Genomic DNA, 21976 nt, shown 5'->3' on the forward strand with positions numbered 1-21976 from the left:
GGATTTTTTGTGAGGTTTTACCTAGAAACTGATGAATAATATACCTACGTTACCATAGGAACATCGTTAATACATTTTTTTAGCCATAATTTTAAATACATATTTGTGATTCCAATAGTTTTCAGTGCAGCGGGAAAAATATCAAGTACGAGTACTTAGCACGCTACCTTTTTTTAATTGTTTGATAACCCAGTATTTCCAAATTGTATCAGTATCAAATAGAATTTTATGTCCAACCTTAGTAATAACATGTGTTGTTTACATGTAAACACATCGCATCGCAGTCTCTGTTATAGTATAGTAAAAAGTCAGTCATAACTCATTAGTAAAACTATGTTTTTAAAATTTACTTTATTCCTCATTTATCAGGCCATATTTTTTCCAAAGACCATATTTGATTAATTATGTATTTAAATACTTTGCTCAATTAACATAAAAAAAATATACAGGGCAATTGCAGGGCTTTATATATTTAATTAAGTTTGGTTTCCGAATAAGAATTATTAAAGCTAGACTGATTTTTACATGTATATTTTAAGAAATATAAAAAGAATATAATCTGTTTATTCTATTTGCTTGTCTTTATTTTAGTCTCCTGTAAATAATTACATATTCATCTTTTTGTTCATGATTTGAAATATCTGGAACTAGATTGCCGCTTATTTCATAATGTTGTTTTCTAATATATTAGTTTATTTAAAAATCGTCGGTTATTGATTCAATTATAACACTTTTAAATATGCTCTTCTTAATTGTTATTGACCTGATTATATTCTGAGTAGTTGTAAGGCTTTTAGTTTTAGTTATAATGTTGACATATAGTATAACAGAATATTATATTTCTACAAATTCTTTAATTTTATTATTATATTATTATACTGACAGCCCATTTTCGCTCAGAATCGTTTTTCTCATACAATGATTATTATTGAATTCAAATTTAACACTTCCATTACAGTAACTCTCTTGACGCCAAATGTACAGCAGAGCGTACAAACCCACTTACCCGCTTTTTTATTTTAAATTTCACATCATGATGATTATTGTCATTTCGTGATAATGAAAACGATATTTTTTGGCTGTGGCAAACTACGTTTACACTATAAATTATCCAACAGGCAACGCGTGTCAAGTGTTTTTTTTTTTTTAACAAATGTTCAATTTTTATACACTATCGATGTCAAGTGATTGTTCAATTCCACCTCTATTACTAGCAAATGTTTCTATAAACCCCGAATTCGTGCCTGGGATATACTATTATAAAAACTCAATTTTCACTGTGACAGTTGACGATTATACGTCTTTGGATACTATGGACGGGTGTCTCAATAATACAGTAGGTACAGTAGGTACATGTCTATTGTCTATACTATTTACAATGGGAATTTACAAATAACACTGCGTTAGATCCCAATCATATAATATACTGTGCCTACAAGTAAGTTACCAAATTTTTGAAAAAAAAAAATGCTTCGCTTCAAACCCTTGCATCGTGGATATAATTACTTTTAAATCACATAAAAAATTGCATTAATGATGATAAATAGGACTCTTCATAATTCTCATATTACTCAAATAGTTTAATTTCTATAATCAAATAAAAACATTGTCATGAGATTTCAAATGAAATTTTTCAAACCGTCGCGTCGAATAAGTCAATCAAACACTATGAAATACAAATAATCTGAAGCGTGTGGGCAGAGACACACTGAATGAACACGTTTTGAAAGTTGTTAAAATTAAGCTGAAAAATACCTGTCCCAAGAATGTAATGTACTATACAGGAGCGTGGTAAATAGTAATGTACTAGTCGAATCCCGTTGGCACGTTCGACATTTCCAATATTCTATTGGCAGCTGTTGCTGTTGCTGGGAAAGCAATTTTCTAAACACCTGTATCTGGAAAATATGGTCTGGCGCCTGAGAAGCGGCATCAGTACATTATAATATGAGATACATGTATAATGTTACCTATATATAATATATACGCAAATTATTGTCACCATAGACAACGGGACCGTATGAAATGAATATATTATTATTATTATTGCCACAGTGGACAATGTGTGTGTGTGTGTGTGTGTGTGTGTGTGTGTGTGTGTGTGTGTGTGTGTGTGTGTGTGTGTGTGTGTGTGTGTGTATACCTATCTTTCCGTAGCATCAGAATCATTCTCGTTCAAATAGAAACGGGACTAGAGATCATAAATTTCTGTCCAAATGATACGTCGAGAGATTTGAAATAAATCACGAGATGTTATTTCGCATTAAATTCGTCCTATAGTCATTTTTTTCATTGTGTTTTCATTTTATTTTTCTCTTTTTATTATTATATTTTTTTTGTTTTGTTTTTTTTTTTTTTAGAGAGAACAAATCAACGCTCGACATTTTTATAAACAAGAGGGTCGCTTGCGAGGTTTTTTTCAACCCAATTTTCACAGCCAAATGTTGTGCAAATATTATCAACTGTTCTATAATATCTTTTGTCCTAAATCTTAACGTAACAAAAGTGAATACGTTTCTCGCAAAATCTACAGTTTTCACTGAAAATCTCTCACCCATCTACATTGTCACATTAAGAAATCAACACAGAATTAATGTTTTTATTTAATTGAACGTCATTTTTCGTCTGCCGACGTAATTTTACTCTCACAATGTCACACTCATTTAATCCCTTTTTAGGTCCTTCATGATAGATCTACCACCTCCGGTTAATCTTAAAAGAACAGTTTATGGTGAATTTAATAGTTCTTTTGCTCTGAAAGTTTGAGCTTTAGAACTCCGTCGAACCTCATCATATTATTATAGCCCAAATGATATACAATTGGCAACCTATTTATATTGTTTTAACAAGTAATTAATGTCGTAATTTATTATATAATATTAATTTCATTAAAAGCATTCCTCTGGAGTAAAACAAGTTTAGTTTCATAGTTTTACTCGCGTGTAGAAAATTCAAATTTAGAAATGTACGATAAGCTAAGTTTAATATTGAATAAACATATCACCCTCACACCCTATCATACAAAAGTTTCTGAAATATTACATTACAATATTATAATTAATACCTATCAGCAACTAATTAAAAACAACTACTTCCTAAGTAAATTATTTAGGCGAATACTTGGATTACTAAGTTACTAAAACGTAGGTACACAATGATCCTAATAAAATACAATAATTTAAAGTTATATTTAAAAATCAAGCCTCAGACAATAAACGTAATTATTATCAAAGTATCGAAGTACTTTTAGAAATCTTTTGAAATGCAAATTTACATTTAAACATAAAATTTTCTAATTTTTGAATGAAACTTGTACACATAAATTATAGTTAAGACCTTATGAGTTCTTACCTTTAGCCTTAGGCTTGCTGAGAAGTTTAATCACGATATCGTCGTAAGCTTTTTCTTCTGCCACACCTGAATCTTTAACTAGTTTTTCCTTGGCCGCTATACAAATATTGTACTTGGGCAACAATTTCTCCAATTCCTCAAAAGCTTTAATGCCGTAACTGGACTCTTCGTAAATGATCGATATATAACTCCAGCCAAGTCTCCGAACAATTTCTACCATTACCTTTACTTGGTAAAGATCTGAAGGTATAGTTCGGGTGAAGTACTCAAATCGTTGTTTATTACTCAGTTCAGGACTAGTTGACCAAAACGAGACCTAAAAAATACAATTTAACTGTATGAGATTATGAAAAATTGGTTTTAAATAATTAATAATAGGTAGCAAATTAAAATTCAATTTACTGTCAATTTTATTTAATATTAAAAATAAAACTAAAGAGTCAAGGGATGAATGTATTGGTATTACAATGATTGATTTTTATATTTTTAATATTTTCTTGAAGACACATAAATCTTCAATATTGTGGGTGGTTTTTGGTAGCAAATTAGATCTAGTTAAAACTAATAGAGGTTAAAAGTAGAAATAAATTTCTCAAAACTTTTCAAAATGATCGAAGAAATACAACACTATGAAAAAATTATAATATTGAAACAACACCTATTTTCGAAAAAAAAAATCAATTTGGGATTTTGTTATAATTCAAATAGAAATATCCATTTAGACTGCTTGACTTTTTTAAGATTTTTAGTTATGTCAACAATTTGGATTGTGAGTGAAAACATTTGAATATTTAATACAATTTTTTTCATGAAATTTTCTTACTGGAATTTTTAAAGTATCTAAAACACATAGTCACAATTTTATTTATAAGCATTTGAATAAATTGAATATTTCAAAGAAAAATAATGATATTAGTTATTTTGTTGCAGTTCAAACTACGTTATTCGCAGAGACTTGAAACTTTTTTCCATTATGTATATTATTATTCACTATACACGATGTCATGCTAATTTTTTTTAAATAAATAGATTAATTGTAATCTATTTATACCAGTATACCACTAACCTAAATGTACACTAATTCGGCTGGAGTTTGTTTTTTTAAGATTAAAATGATAATGACGAAATGTGGACAGTAGGTAGGTATATTAAATATTTAAATTATAATTAAGCCAATAATGTACTCGTTATTGCGGAGGTGATTAGTTGTTGATAAATACAATCATGATATAATATACGGTATTTTCCCTGAAGTGAAATAGAGACGACCCGACCAGTTTCGTATATTTTCAACATGATGTGTACAGATAACAATAAGCTTTATGATATGAAAAACACCCCATCGTTCTATGCTTCCTTATTGACTAAAACGATAGTAAAAGTTGCCTAGTAATATTATAGCTTATTATAATTATTATATAATATACCAGGGGGCTTTGCCCTACTCGTTTTGCTCACCTCCCCCTGGGAGGTCAAAATCCTCGCTGTCGACAGACACCAACCCTCCTCCGGGCTTCACTACAGCAACGCAACTGTCACCCCCTTTGCATTTTGAAATTTAATGCATATAATTTAAATATTTAAAAACAAAATATGTGGATGATAAAATGTACAAAGCTTTTTTCGAAGATAGAGAGTTTTAAGTATTTAATTATTAATAATTATTGTTTCTTTATTTTTTGGATGCCATGGAAATTATTATTTATAAAGGATTGATTTATGAGTGCAAATATAACTGATTTGAAATTAGATATTTCATACTGAGCGGAAAATAAGGAGAATAAACGATGGCGTCATATCTGATATCTAATTTAACTATACATAATATGTTAATCTACATTTTGGAAAATATTTATATAAATAATGGATTTGGACAATATATATTGATAGTATTGATATTCTAGGCTAAGCAATATCAAATTCATATTTTATGTTCATAAATTGTGATAAAATATGATAAAAATTCATCGTTCGACTATGTGACTGTTTTCTTGTGAGGCCAATTTATTTAATATTTTAATTTATTATTATATTATATTATGATGGATTAGAGAATCCATTATTTAGATTATTTTATAATTTCTTAATCCTAAATCAGTATTCCAGTACAGTCTTAGCGTCGTTTAAAGTGTAGTATGCTTAGTTTAGACACATTTATAATTGCATTTTCAAGAAAACGTATATTATTATATATAAACAAATTGATAATTAATAAGTTATATAATTTAATATGATGCTATAAAGGTCACAAATAGGATGTACAATTATGAATTCTGTAAACTAATAGTTGAATAGAAATAATAATAATATGAAATATATTATTATTTATTATTATTGTTATTATAAAATATATATTAGTTCAGTATTTTAATATTTTTTAAATTTTATTAGTTGCAATAAGAATCTTGTTAATTATACGTTATTACGTAATTAATAATAAATTAGTTATTAATTGTTAAATATCTGTACATCATATTATTATATCGTTTCAATATGTGTAGTTTCAAAATGATGAACTTTAATTATTTAGAAAGGTATAAGTAATATATAGGTATAAAAAAATTAATACATTAACTTGTGGAAAACTGGGTAATTTATACACAATACTTGGAAATTTTAGTGTTATGAATTCTGCATTAATCATTGTAATAATTATTTAAATAGAAGTGTGTGTAGATGCATACTATATAGTTTTTAACCTATTTTCTAAAACAATATAAATAATATTAAATACAGTTAGTACTAAAAACTAATGATTACTTATCACTTATCTTTATCATATCACTGTGTATAATACCTATGCCTGATGTTAGATTTATTTAGATCATGTTTTGATTTGATGATATTGTAAACTGTAGAGTACTTTTATACGATGTATATAACTTTCGAACAGAGAAAAATAAATCAATCAACATAATAATTGTATCTTGTATTGTGGTACACTTGAAAATGTATCTTAATACACTATTATACAGGTAGTTATTATTATAAATATAACCTAAAATAAATATCTTTAATATTTAAATTATGTTTTCTGAATTAATTTAAACTAAAATATTGTTATAATTATTTTAGCTATATTTTAATTAGCACACATATATTATGCTGTACCTACGTTTTAACTTTTAAAGTTTATAAATCTTATAACACTACTAAGAATAAGTACATTATTTTGTAATATAATGTATAAAAACTCCAAGAAAAAAATAGATGAAAAAGAAAAATAATTTTCGAAATTCATTGTTATAAAAAAAAACGATATTTTGTATTGTTTTTATTTTTATAATTGTATACAATCTCAGGCTATTATTCTACAAGTTATTTTTGTCTGCATCACAAAGAAAAGTTTAGTTGTTCTGAATAATTGTATAACTTTTAGATAGTGGAATGTAGTATTACTTTTTCATTTTCGAATGCTCATCATCGAACGATGATCATTTCTACAACTCCATTGACTTGTACATCCATATATTTTATTATAAATAAACAATCATTGTCATCCTAACAATATGGATATTCGCATTAACTTGATTAGACTGTAAGTTCTAGTGTGTTGGCGATTTGCTTTCTTGTACTCGAATGTTTCGAACGTGCATTGAATAATAATTTCCACGGTATAATAAATTATTTATAATACAATAAAATATATAAATATATTTATATATAATGTTTTTATTCGACACACGCGCCCACGCGGTTATTTCCATACCACTCATTCTGACAGTTACGGAATTCCGGAATAATAAACTATAGGATTTTTTTTTCTTAACAATAAATAATAATAAAAAAAAACAATCGTTTACGAAAAAATATTTCGTGTCATGTGGTGTGCGTTCAAATAACGCAAAGTACTCGGTTACATCATATTGTGTGGTTGTGTGTTTTATTATTATATTCCCATTTTTCCCCTCGGTAAGACCCGAAAAGCAAAAAAAAAAAACCATCAAACGGACACACATGTATGTATACATATAGACACACATGCGTATGTATATATGTATATATATATATATATATATATAGAGAGAGAGAGAAAATGCGTGGCTTTTATGGAATACGATAAAAAAATCTCGTTGTGACGGTGACGATGTCTTTTAAACACACCAAAGTGCAAATGCGCGAATACGGTTCGTTGTCACTGTCAATTCAGTCTGAAGACTAACACGGTGAGCTTAATAATTTAGGCACTGTCGTGTGTGTGTGTGTGTGTGTGTGTGTGTGTGTGCGTGTGTGTGTGTGTGTGTGTGTGTACGCGTGTGGATGTCTAAGACATCACCGCCAGTAATGAAAGTCCGTGGGCTTTGGAGGGTCAACCGGACAGCCGTAACCGTCTTTTCCACTAGCACTCGCACACACACTAATACATATAGGTACATAACAAAATATCCCTTTGCTATATATGTTATTTACACAAACGCTCGCGTCACTGTACGAACACACAGCACACATATTATGCGATAGGCTTAGGACGGGCGAAATAAAACTCTGCGAACGACAATTATTATCACTTATTGCTGCAGCTGGTCCCCGAAATCGGAACCGAACCAGAACTGTTGTTTAATTTTCCCGGGGTGCTAAAATCGAAACCGGTATCGATATCTGACCGGTGGTCTGGTGGTGTACATTTTTTTTTATATATATATTACTATCGTTATTAGTTTTTCAAGAAGTGATATAACTTGTATCAATTATTCATCGACTAAACCTATAGTGGGTATATACTCTTTTAAAGTAGAAGATACACTGATACTATTGCTCTGATATAATATCATAAAATATTAAATATAACTTCTACGTAGGCTTATGACTTCACAGTCTACACACTATAAATATATTATAAGAAAGGTATGTAGGTACAAAAATATATGTTGAAAGGGTAAGATCAGATTACATTAGCTCGTAGCTATACCATCGATGAATAATACAGATTATTATTGTGACAATAGGTTTAGCGAATAAAGTTTTTTCTGATCTGAATGTTCACGATAGTACCAAGCATCAGTGTTCTAACTAAATTGTGAAGACTAAAAAGTAAAATTCCAATTTTAAAACGTCCGTATAATCTGTATTAGAGGAAGATGTGTGTCCAATATACGACTAGTTCCATGTGCGTAAAAACGTCGTCACCGAGAAACTTTTTCCGTCATGGCGTGAGTTTTCTGCCTGTCCGTGGGGAAATACCTTCGTATACCTACCTACGTTCATAATACATATATAAATGAAATACAAAGAATACGATTGATGGATCAAATTCAAACTTCTCGCTTTGAGCCGTCACACCCTAGCAGCCAGCTTTTACCGCTGCCTCACCACTTAAATTCAAAACTCGAATCCTAGCATCCAGCGTGTTCCGGACTTTTATATTATTATCAATGCTATTTCTGTAATGAGTTCAACTGCCAATTTATATTTATTAATGTTGTCGATTGCCTATCCCGAAATTACGAATGACGTTTGGATGGATTTAAGAGGTCTAACCTACCCACCTAAGAAAACATTGACAGTAAAAATACTTAGGGAAAATGGTTTGGTCATGGTGAAACGTTACAAAGAAAAAGCAAATGATCCGATCTTGACGTTAATATAGAACGCTCCGTTCTAATAATTAAATCGTTTTTGTGGTAAGTGCTGAAGATGTACTAGGAAGTCGAAATGGAACTGGTGCGATCTGGCGCGATATAGAATCAAGAAGGACGGTCGATTTTATCCGGAAGGAAATCGGATAGGAAAGATAACTGTAATCCTCACGCCGATGATCCGGTGAGCTGGACAGAGAACATGCTCGGTAATTCGGTTTGCAGGTAAACCGTGGCCCGCGTAATGCGAAAAATGGATGTCCGTGACTCGGAGACTTCCTGCACGGACCCTGTCAAGCGCATACCGACGAGAAACCGACCACCGTACCGTATTCCAACAGTGATCGCGCGGAAAAGTAAATTATAATAAAATTATATACGAATCACACTTCCGGAGTACGGTGTGGGCGCGAAATTCGCTGCGCATCTTCTGCACTGTCAACCCGCGGTTAGTGCCACATGGCGGTGGAGAGATTAATAGGTAATGTATTTACGTTCGTGCAGCGAATTGCGACTGGACGAGTCGACCACGAAGGATCGTGACCGCAACTCACAAACGCACACGCACGATCTAGCAGTTGTAGGCAACCCTTTGTATGTTATATAGTATAAATAAGTATATAATATAATATACTGTGCACCTTGTTTTTTACTGCACACGCGAAGAACGGCGTACCGGCATTGCGTCGGCGGAATTGAACTCGAACATCAAACAAGATTCGTATCGACCAGTGTACATAGCGGACGACGGGCGAACCGTCAAATTATTAATATGCAGCGCCTGACATTTTTCAACTTTTTCTGATGGTTCTATGAATTTATTAATTTCATTGGATAGCAAAATGTCACTTTTTGTGTGTTTTCAGTTTTAAGAACGTATAACTGCATATTTACGTTTTTTATGTAATTAATTATATTGGTAAAACAATAAACTACCAATGCTTTTGTTGGCGACAAACAGCTCATCATCGCGTACGGAAATAAAATACTTAATATGAATGAACTATAAAATATCCTTAGAAAAAGTAATTGAAAAATCCATTTCTATGATCCGTGATTTGGACCGTGATATGAACCATGATGACGAGAAAATATGTACATTCTAAATCTCCTAATATACATCAGATAACCTTACATTTTTTTTTTTTAATAAATGAAAATGTTTTACTACATACCTAGGTATTTAAATATATTTAGTGCATATATTTTTCTTATCTTAAACGGATAAGATCACAATCACGTACATACATTATTTTAGTGCATAAACTTATCGATTTAAAATTTTAGCCCTAAACCTTATGTCCTTATATTGTGATATATTATAACAGTATGGTATACCGGCCTAAAATATTGCTCGTGTCTATTACATTATATTTCGTGAGAAAAAGGCGTTAACTGCTGCCGAGACGAAAAAAAAAATGTCTAAAACAGTAAAACGTAGATCCATATTCATCGCGGTCTACATAGTAATATATAGGCAGTTAAGGAAAGGTACACGTAGGTATATACCTACACAACTCTGCCGGTAAAAGCCATCGCCACCGTCGGTGTGAAACTCTTGCCACCGCAGCAGTATATTAAATAGGTGCACGTGCCACACTTTTCATGATATTATTATATTTTAAACCATGCCCGTAAAAATGACAACGCGCCGCGGTCGGTGGATGAAATTGGAAATTCCTATAAGTACCTAGGGCAGGTATTAGAGTGGTTAGGTTCGACCCTCGCCATCTGTTAAGACTATCCGAATAATATGTCGTATGGTGGATTCGCGATTAGTCGAATTTCCGATATTCAAATCACTGGGTATCATTGAGAAGTTAAATGTGTATGTACAGAGTGGTTCACAAAGCATACGTACACCCTTCTTCTTCAATAATGCAGTTATTCAAAATCAGATTTTAGACATTTTTAAATATAGGTAATCAAAGACCATATTATCAAATTTTTGTGATTTTTTTTTACTACTTAAGAAATGTCCCTGTGGAGATACAAGATTTTGTTTTTTTCTTTATTAGAACTGTAAATATTATTATGTGGATAATTTTTCTGACATTTTTTACGTATCAAAATCAAAATTCGAACTAGTAATTTTGAGTTCTTAAACTTTGTATACTAATCATAATAGGTCGATGATAGACTTAATATTATCATAACGGGTTTAGGAGATAATATGGGGGCTAAGGTGATTTCAAAATTAAAGCAATAATTAATAGTTAATAAATAATAAATCTATCAATTTTTTTAATATGTAAAAAGTGGTCAAAGTGACAAAGTGTAATAAATACTAAATCCAATATTACATATATTTTATATTTGTTTAATACCATTTTCGAGGAGTATTATCCTTAGTATGAACATTTTAACTGACGAGAAAAATATACTCATTTTAATTTTGAATAGGTACATCGTACATCAACTTTTTCAAAAAAAAATATCCACTACCTAAATGATCTACAGGAAAAACTCTGTTCTCGTTTGAAAACCCGAAGTTTATATCGCCACAGAACTAATACTGTTTTATACTTAAGCATAATACAAAAAAATCTCATGACTTTTAAAATATAGTCTTTAAATATATTTAAAAAATCAGAATTTGAATATATTCATTATTCAAGGAAAAAGTGTAGGTAACCACTAAGCATGTTTGATGATCGTCCTGTAAATTCCACGACCGAATCGGACTGCGGCGCCACGGCCGTTGTCAAAGGCTTTATCGGCCGCGATGGCGTCGCCATGAATATAAATTATCATCGGCCATCAACGTTAGTGTTTTGCGCGGAGTAGGTAGGCCTCGCCTAAAATAAAAATAAGGAAAACGATTTTGATTCTCATTGTGCAATGTGCATCCATCCGATAACATGTCAATGTTTTAATATGGTATTATGTTTTACTTACACATTCCATTTTCGTATTCAACTATTATGTTATTATGAAAACCGCATACGATTCATTTTGGTCGAAAGTATTTTTTATTTACCTCGATATATCTACATATTATTCTACATATAGTATTATGTTATATACCTTACGAAATTATAATGTATTTCGTTCCACTTAAATTTCTATTGAGATTCTATTTAAATTGTGGAATGTATAGGTTTTATAATAATATTATTTCTCTTTTAAGGGACACTTTTTCGAACGGTATAAAGCTCAAAATGTCGTGCTCTGCTGGAACTTAGAACCTACCTCTGTACATCGACCAAATATTTGATGTTAAAATTACTTTTAAATGATCATTTTTCGAATTGTCTGAATAGTTTTCTGTAACGTAAACAAAAGCTAAATAACTATTAAAGACAAATGTTTAAGAAATTCAAGCAAGTGTGGTATTAACTTAGGTAACTGTGTATGAATGTTTTTTCGAATGCGATGATTTATCATTGTTTTCAAACTTTTAAGAATAATATACATACTTCTGTTCCGGTCTACTGGAACGATACGAGTGAAGCTAACGTTTCAGCTCTTATCCCGCCCTGTTCGGCTTTTAAAAGTTTAAGTTGTATACAAAATAAGCACTGCGGTTTAAAAGTTATGACATACACACTTTAAATTAAATAATTGAAACAAACTAAACCTACAAATATAACATGAAAAATTGATGAAAAACAAATACCATCTTCATGTTTTTGAGTAACTATCTAAATATTATAATTTTTGAACTGTAACAAATATTCGAAAAAATATAATTTCAGAATATACATTTTTAAGTAATTTTGATGAATACATTATTCAGTACTTTAAATAGTTATATAATTAAAATACTATAATGATAAAATATCTCAAAAATAATTTGATTTATATATTGAAGAAAAAAATTTTTTAAATTGTTTTTTATTCACACGCCATTAGGTATCTTATACCTTATATTCACTGTTTTATATTAAATTTTACTAACCAAATATTGATTATATATTGTAATAGATTGCACTTATGAACATTTGTAGTTGAATAATAACTCAATATAATTATTCTTCTTCTACTTATTCAGTATATAACCAATAAGATCTACCTACTTGTCAAACACATAATATCCCACCACATCATTCTATCCATCACCAATTCATGCTGATCGGTTCCACGTTTTAGCTTTATCGCATGAATAAATGAAATTCGTCTATGAGTTACGTTATTATTTTACTTTCGAAATGGAGCCAGCAAAAATAAAGTTAAGATTTTTTTTATACACAAATATTTCAGTGAACAAAACTGAGAAAATATCCATAATGCGATAATATACAAAAAAAAATTGATTAATTTCTATCGTATATATATACAATATACTATATACTTCTGTATGAACACTATAAAACGCAACATGTGTTATAATAACTATTATTACGGTCATAATTTTAAACAGATAACTTATTTTTATGTATTGTGAAATCGTGCTATTACTGTTTCCAGATGATTAAGCAAACACCGTGAAGATAATTTAATAGTTCAGGATAATATATGCATTATGCGTGCCTGAAGCAGAAGCATGAAGCCAAAAATTATGTTGTGGGTAATAAATAATGCAATTTAATAAAATATATTCCTGTAGTATAATTCAAAAAATTTATTTTTTTTTTTAATAATACAAAGCAATAACTCCAAACAAAACAAAATACTATTTAAGTATGTACCTACAATAGTGACTCTTTTGACCTTTATAAATGTATTTAAAACGAACACAATAATAATTTTACTAAATTAAAATTAATTTTAGCAAAACATTTTAAGTGCATATTGATGTCGTTTCCAATTAGGTACATATAAATTAAATTTATGGTTACCCGAGCTATTAAAAACGAATAGGTATAAATAATAAAATTAAAACGTATAATTGTAGACTGAAACAAATAAAAATAAAAATTAGTAATAAATAAAACTATTTGATGTAAGAAATTTCAAGATTTTAGCAATATTCTAAAAATACCTTCACTGTCTAAGGGTAAGTATAATACAATTGCTATTAATAATTTTCAGTGTTAGAAACAAAAATCTCGTTGGGAAAAAAACTTATATAATAATTATAAAATGTTTTGTTTGCTAAAATACGAATCAGCACACATAAACTCACATCGTTAAATAATAAGTTCCATTAATAAATAAATCACAAGACCACTTGTACAATAAATCATCGGCAGAAAAAAAACTTGTGCTTGGCTATTTCAATATTTTGCGTTATTGTGTTATTTAATACTTTATGGTACCAAAAAAACTTTAAAATCTTGCTGTAGCTATGTCGTCTGTACGGATGATAACAGGCTTCTGCAATGACTTTATTATTCCTATTCAGAATACACCGGAAACTATACGTATTTCCAAGCAGAGAAAATAAAAGGGGTGGTGTTCCTTATACTATTTTTTAGTTAGAATATTATGATATTATTTATGCGCAAATAATACGGTTATGATGGATAAATATATTTATATATAAACGAAAATCAAAATATACCTCGAGGGAGAAAAAAAGAAGCAGAAATGTAGTGGAAGAAAAATAGAAGATTACATCATATTTGTATGTGGACACTAAATATACGCACAAGCATGCGCGTTCTTGACGGCTATTGTACGAGAATTTCGATCTTATGAAATTCTCAAAAGAACGATGATGATAAAATTACTTCCATATTCCGTTTTAACAAAATTTCAATATAAACTATCTATCCATGTACTTTAGATTTTAAATGGAATGAGGGGACTTTTTTGTTTTAGATCCATAAGTGCTATTTTTCAGTGAATACATTTTTGAGTAGTAAAGCTCAAAAAGTTTCATGCACCGCATCGTTGAATTGGAAAATATATTATATACAGATGGTACTTTTAAAGATCATTTTCTTAAATCTCTCGGTAATATCCCCGAGTATTGTGAAAAATATAAAAGAATGATGAAAAATCATAACATAGTACAAAGACTGGCGACTGCGTGTATTGTACCAACATGCATTGGTTTATTATTATTATTATTAGTTTAAATGGAATGTAAAATCATCGCAATCAAAAAATAGAACTTTCCGATATACTTCAATAAGTTATCAGTTATCATACGTAATATATTAAAAATCTGTGCGTTTGTCTTATAATAAATAAATACACAGTAGGTAGTGGAATATAGTAACACAACAACAACATGATTAACTCAATATGTTCCTTCCTACAACCATAATCTAGAAGTTCTTAACATGCCTTATAGTTATGAATTATAATTGTATAGATACTATTAACGTAAAAAATTAAATTATTGCATAATCCCTGTTTATATAAACCTAGTAGGTACATATACGGTTAAATATTTAAATTCAGTTCAGTGTATTACTAAGAATATAAATTAATAAAAAATGATTGAAGTATTCAATTGCACAGTGGAAATAGGTATAATACATTTCTGAATACGTACATTACTAGGTTATATTATTTAAGTTGGAAAACAGTTTAAGACATTATACGAGATCTTACGTTTAAAATTCTCAGAAGGATTTTGAAACTGAATTTAATAAAAACGTTTTTGAATGTACAATTTTTACATTCATATAATCTAGCAGTCAAAGTTCATCCACTAAAATGTTTCTTCATTCTGTGAATCAGCTTTTTTTTTATCTCTCTCCAAACGTCACATTGACGTTAGGTTACAAAAGGTTCTACATAATTTATTTGAACAGACTGTGATAAAAAAAAAAAATTGAAATTGAAATTATGTATATTGTGTTGTATAGCAATAATATAGATAGGTAATTGTAGCAAAATATAACCTACTTACTTATGTATTAAATAAAATAGACAAATTTATTGTTCTTCTATTTATTTATTAATTGAGCTACAGCTGTATGTTTTCAAGTGATTTTTAAAATTATTTGCCACTATGATTAATGTTGTTTTTTCTATGAAGAAAAAATATAAAAATATATGATATTAAGTAGGTTAAGATATATTAAGATATTATATTACATATATTATATTATATATTAATATTAAGATATCTTATAAATAGTTGACATTAGTTAAATAACAATTTTTATTTTTCATTATTTATTTTATTAAAATAGGGAATTTACAATCTGTAGCTTACGTACAGTAATCAAATAGGAGACCTATATAATATGATTAGGAGAATAAGTATTCATGATAATATAAAATATCAGGAGGGGGGCTGTCCAGTGATGGAACCCTCAAAATAACATTTTTTAATATATTTTTTGAATCAAAATAGTATTCGTAATTATTAATTATTACGTGCCAGTTGAACCAGCACCACCGATTCAAAAATAATATTTTTTTCATTTTATCAATAATGAACATGCAATTAACATAAATATGAATGTATGACCATCAATGATTCCACAATTTTCCTGACATCAGCGAGTTTGATGTTATTCTGCATTTGAAGTATGTATATTACATAACGTGACATGCAAATATTTAGACTGCCCGTTAACTCTGCGGCTAGCATGCTAGTATGATAACGTGTATGTTGTTCTAGATGTCCAAATATGGGTTAATTTTTAGTTATAACTTATAATATTCTACCTACTAATATGTCTACACGCCAACGTTATTTGATGTTGCAATATATTATACGGTACAATGTATTACTTTTGGTAAGTATCCCTTTTACCGTATCTAATTACACAGGTGCTTGCAATTAATATTGTCAAACAAATTAATTTGTTTATAGTGTGTATAAGTATATAAAGATACACAAAAACCAAGGCAAAAACTCTAAGTGATCGGATATGTTTTTTATGTCAAATAACATAAATATTTGCATAGTTGTTAAGATGAAATTTAATCAAATTAATCATACCTAATACAAGTTTAGTTCCTCTAAAATGTTGTTAATATATTAAAATAAATTAGAAATAATATACATTTTATGATATGTATATGTTTAGGGCGTTTGGGTATATTTTATTTACTACCCAACTTTAATTAAAACACAATTAGGTACATTTTCATATACGTAGTATACATTTTTTTACATTGTATGGAAAAATATTTGCTCTTAAACAAAACAATACATTTTATAGATATTAATTGAAATCAAATCAATCCATAATAAATGTCCAATATTAATTCAAAAATTATTATGTGTGCTAAATCTTAAAATAATAAAAACCAACAATTGTACCTGTATAAAAGTTGGTATGGTAAACAACATTTTTCGAAATATAATTGCTCCTAAAAATTATTCAAGTTAATTTTATGAGGTTAAAATCTATTTATTAAATAATTAACAAAAATTATCACAATATAAAAAATTGAAAATGAAGAAATAGTTTACCGGTAAAAATGATTTGCAATATTATGCAGGTTTTATTAATATTATTAATTTTTTTCCAATTAAAATAATCATAATTCATACTTAATGTTTAAACAATAATAATTAACAATTAGACTAACCTATAATGACGTGATTTATATACATTATACACTAAATTAGATAAGGATCTCAAATTAATTTTGTTTCACCATTTTCTAAGGTAGAATATTGACATAAATACCAATGTAGATAAAATATGTATATCTTCGGTATTTCAGTATAAGTACAGCCTAAATAGTTTTTAATTTTATATCCATATAAACATTTTTCCAAGCCAAAACGTAATGGACGAACTTCAATGATTTTGTACTAATTTTATTCAAAGTTCGTAAACTTGTGTCAACTTGTAACAAGCACAACTAAGAAGCGATTTTTATAAATTCAACCACATAGGGTTTGAAAAAGGATATCAGAGTTGGTGTTTTTTTCTTTTGCGAATTGGCACTGCGGAGCCACTAATTTAATCGTCAAGTGGTTTTTTTTTTAAGTTTATGAGCACACAGCACATTACGGAGTTGGATTTAAGTATAGTTTTAAAGAACCTACTACTGATTTTTTTTCGAATCAAATAATGAGATAAGAATACACCCGTAGTGCTATCAGTTAGGTGTTTACAACGACCTTTTAAACATTGTTCAGCGGAAACAATGACTTGACCGTGTTAAAAATGTCTATTGTTTACATTTTTCGTTCATTTTGCTAAACCGATTTTCTCATGAAGTGTATACACTTAAACCGAAATACTTCAAGCGCTGTATGCCTTTATCCAATCTACCTCAGGCTGATTACATATCTCGGTCGAATTTGTCGACAAAGCTAGGTACACTGACACAGACAAGGCTTTATAGGGACAGTAAAAATAAAAGGTCCAATAATCGGGCTTTTACTGCGGTCACACAATATATGGAAACATTTTGTTGGAGTATTAACGAACTATGTCTGAATTGTGAAAAGATCCAATACACTTGTGTTGTCTTATTATTATAAGAAAAGTGGCTATATCGTTTAGGTTTTACAGATTTACCAAAGTTATAAAAATAATAAGCTATAATAATATTATGTATTTAATGTCTATCTGTATATTTTATACACATCATAGAATTTTTATTTATGCTATTTTCAATAGTAGTATTATTTATTTCAGAGTAACATCAAAATTAAATTATGATAGATATGTTAATTTTCATTACATTTTTTTTGATTTATGAATTTGAATTTATATTGTTTCTCTAAAGAAAATGACTAAAATAACAACCTAGCATATTATTATATTACCAAATACTAAAAAAAGTTGTAGTTACAAGTAAAAACTATGGAGTAAATAATTCTGTACCTTTTAAACACAATCCTACAATTTATGAAGTTAAACTGTATATTTGTACCAAATATTTATACGCCAATACTATATATTATAGTTGTACATTTAAATTATTATGAATAGTTTATGGTAATACAATATAATATTTATGGGATAACCGATAAGCAAATACCTACCTAATTTATTGTTTTATATTTTTTTAATTTGAAAGCAATAATACAATTAATTTTATTTAAAATATATATGGTTCAGAAAATCATTAAGTATACTCACATAGTCACATATTTTTAAGATTTAAATTTTTTGTATTTTACGGTATTTCAGAAGCTTATACGAACAACAGACTATGAAGAAATGATGGTCGCACGCATAATAAATTAAACTGACAGAATAACTATAATTATAGGCAAATCAATTATTAAATAAATCAATTTCAAAGTCGGTGTTATGATTGCTTAGGCATAATTAATCACACCAATAGTAAATGTATGTATTTCACTAGAATGTATAATATTATGAAGTCCATATATCAAAAGGGTTTAAGCTGAAATAGCAAAGTAAAAAGAGCAAATATCAAATGGTCAGGTTTGTTTTCCTCCACATGCGGTTTTCCGTCAAAATCAATAACAAAGCCACGATATTTTACGAAATAAAAATAGCTTGTTATTTGCTAGCAGATGATATGGTATTTTTAATGATTGAAAAACTGAACTGCTTGTCACGATGATTATTTTTAATAATATTATCTTTTTTGATCAATGGACAAGTTCATCATTTTGCGCGAAACATATTAATTAACAATAGCAAAAATGTAAAATCAATAATTATAATGTCCAACAAAATAAAAACCACGAACTCTATTTAAAAAAACTGGTCAAACGTTTGATAACACTGTATAATTTACAATAACCTATGTAAATTATATTAATCTGAAATATAATATTATATTAAATAAAAAACTTTCTACATTATTATTGAATGCATTATAATATATATTATAATATTATAATGAATAGGTGTAGGTAGGTGTAGTACACTCTTATATCAAATTATATTACAATTCTATTTTTGAGTATATAGTACTTATTACGGTATATTATAAATGCAAATTACCGATAAACGACGTGGTACATTAAATGGTTATCAAATGCGAAATCAGTAATTTAACGATACAAATTAATAATGACAATGCTTCGTATTAAAGGTGAGTCAAACTCTAAAATATGGTCTTCAACCGAACTTTTTAATCATTCCTAATTTTGAACTAAATACGATTTGAACAATTCGGTATAATGTTAAACTCAAACCGAACACGTTTTCGTTCAATATTGTACCGAACTCGTACCAAATATTGCACTTAATACCGAACTGAAACCGAATCGAGTTTTTGATATAAATGCCGAATCATGCTTTTTAGTTATGTCAAATTAATAAACAAATATAAACATTTCGTCGACAAAATAAACAATAGTCAATAGATAAAACAAAAGTAAACACTGATAACGTTTTCTGTTTGAAATTAAATAATTTTAAGCCTTTTGTTTGAGTTCGATTTAGTTTGATTTTTTGAAACTTGGTTCGACTTTCAAACTCAAACCATACACCTAAAATTCGATTGGATTTTTCGTACTTTTAACAGATCCCCCCACTTCTATTTTATATGTACCTATAATACTTCATTTAGTCTATGTTAAACATTCGTAAATTGTGTGAAAAAAATATTATTCTGTATTACATCATTAGGTTAATATATAAATAGGGATTTTGGTTAATTATGATTTATATTTTTTCATATAATCGTTCGATGTAGGTACCTCGTAAAAATTGTAATAAAAAATAAAATGTTTTAGTTATTGTTTGAAAAGTCAATATAAAAACGAAAATACAACTAATGATGATTGTAATTACAAAGTAGGTTTTAGATGAAAATTTAAATACATATTTTTACCGAATAAAACTCAAATATAATAGACCTAATACTTAAAAATATATTTAAAATTAACGTTTTATCGAATGTTATTGATAAAGACATAATATTTAATATTGTCATTTAAAAATGTTTTTCAAACCGAGTTTTTCATACCATAGATATAAACTAAAAAATTTTAATGTGCATTTGTGTGATTTATTTATAAAATTGTCATAGTGTAATACCAAAAGCTACGTTTTAAATATATATTATATATAATATATTTTATAATTACCAGCGTTTTTTCTTTAAAAAATGTAATTGTTTTAGTAATATAACCGAAAATACTGCAACTATATAATTTTATATTTTTAATTGGGGTTTTTAAATTAGGAATTTATTTTCATGTTTTCTTTCAAATGCGGTAAGTACGGTAATTATATAAGACAATTAACGAACGATTACAGTTTATATACTTTGAAGTTAAAAGCAATTATCAAAGTATAGGGAAAAATAATTGGAATAAATTAGCATTATAAGTGCATTAGATTTTAATAGAATATTAAAGTAAACTTATAAATTACGTGCATTATGATAATAGTATGATCAATTTATTCAACAAATTAATTAATATTTGGTTGAAAGAAAATATAAATTTTAATATTGTTTGGTTGTTTAACTTCAGGTTTAATAAAATAATATGCTTAGGGGATTTACATCTACAACAATAGTAAAATATTATTCGTTGGGTGACAAGTAAAGTAACTTCTTAATTTAAAAATTGGTGAAAGCGAAACAGTGTTTTTGATCAAATTGAGTATCAACCGATGGTCAAGTAAAATAAAATATACCTCATATGAATTTTTTAACGTTAAAAATGCAAGGTAACACTTAGGTATATTTTTTATTTTATTTTTTTGTCATATGCCAGATTCAGAAAACATTAATCTTTATGGATTGTAAAATACCATAGGATAATCGTCATTGATTTTTTTTAAGTCCGTACGGTGTTAACATCCACCCCACATCAACCCTATGATCTTTGATCATAACCCGAAAACAAGCTGTCATTTTCAATAGAAGAGTATAATACCAGTTATTTATGTATATATTAACGGCAGATGGTAATTTGTCATTCTCAGAAAAATAGCGAATAATGTAAGTTATATAACGCATAATGCGCATAATAAATATCTTACATTCCGAGTAATGTGAAAAAAAATTATAAATTCATTATTACAAGTATTTTGTTGTTAGGACGATAATATCAAAGTGAATTGTATGTTTCGTAAGAAGTATAATTTGAACAATGATTTAAACAAAATTTTGAGCATAGTACTATAGGAAATATAATAACTGAAGAAATATTTAAAGGATAAACAAAATAAAAATATCATTGTACAATTCCAAACGTTAGTACGATGAAGTACCAAAGATTTAATTATACATCATAGAAAACAAATCTAAAGTATATATATATATTAAAGATAGAGTTAATGGTAAAATATTTTTGT

General features: G+C 28.3%; 1 protein-coding gene across 1 annotated transcript in view; it reads right to left on the reverse strand.

Annotated features, from left to right (window-relative positions):
* Positions 1 to 21976, reverse strand: part of LOC132942536 (metabotropic glutamate receptor 2) — a 201226-nt gene that overhangs the window by 113324 nt on the left and 65926 nt on the right. The window contains exon 4 of the mRNA XM_061011048.1: positions 3352 to 3667. Within this exon, the coding sequence (XP_060867031.1) occupies positions 3352 to 3667 (316 nt within the window). The remainder of the gene's footprint in view (positions 1 to 3351; positions 3668 to 21976) is intronic.

This window comes from Metopolophium dirhodum, chromosome 4, assembly GCF_019925205.1.
Source record: "Metopolophium dirhodum isolate CAU chromosome 4, ASM1992520v1, whole genome shotgun sequence".
Taxonomy (NCBI): Eukaryota; Metazoa; Arthropoda; class Insecta; order Hemiptera; family Aphididae; genus Metopolophium; species Metopolophium dirhodum.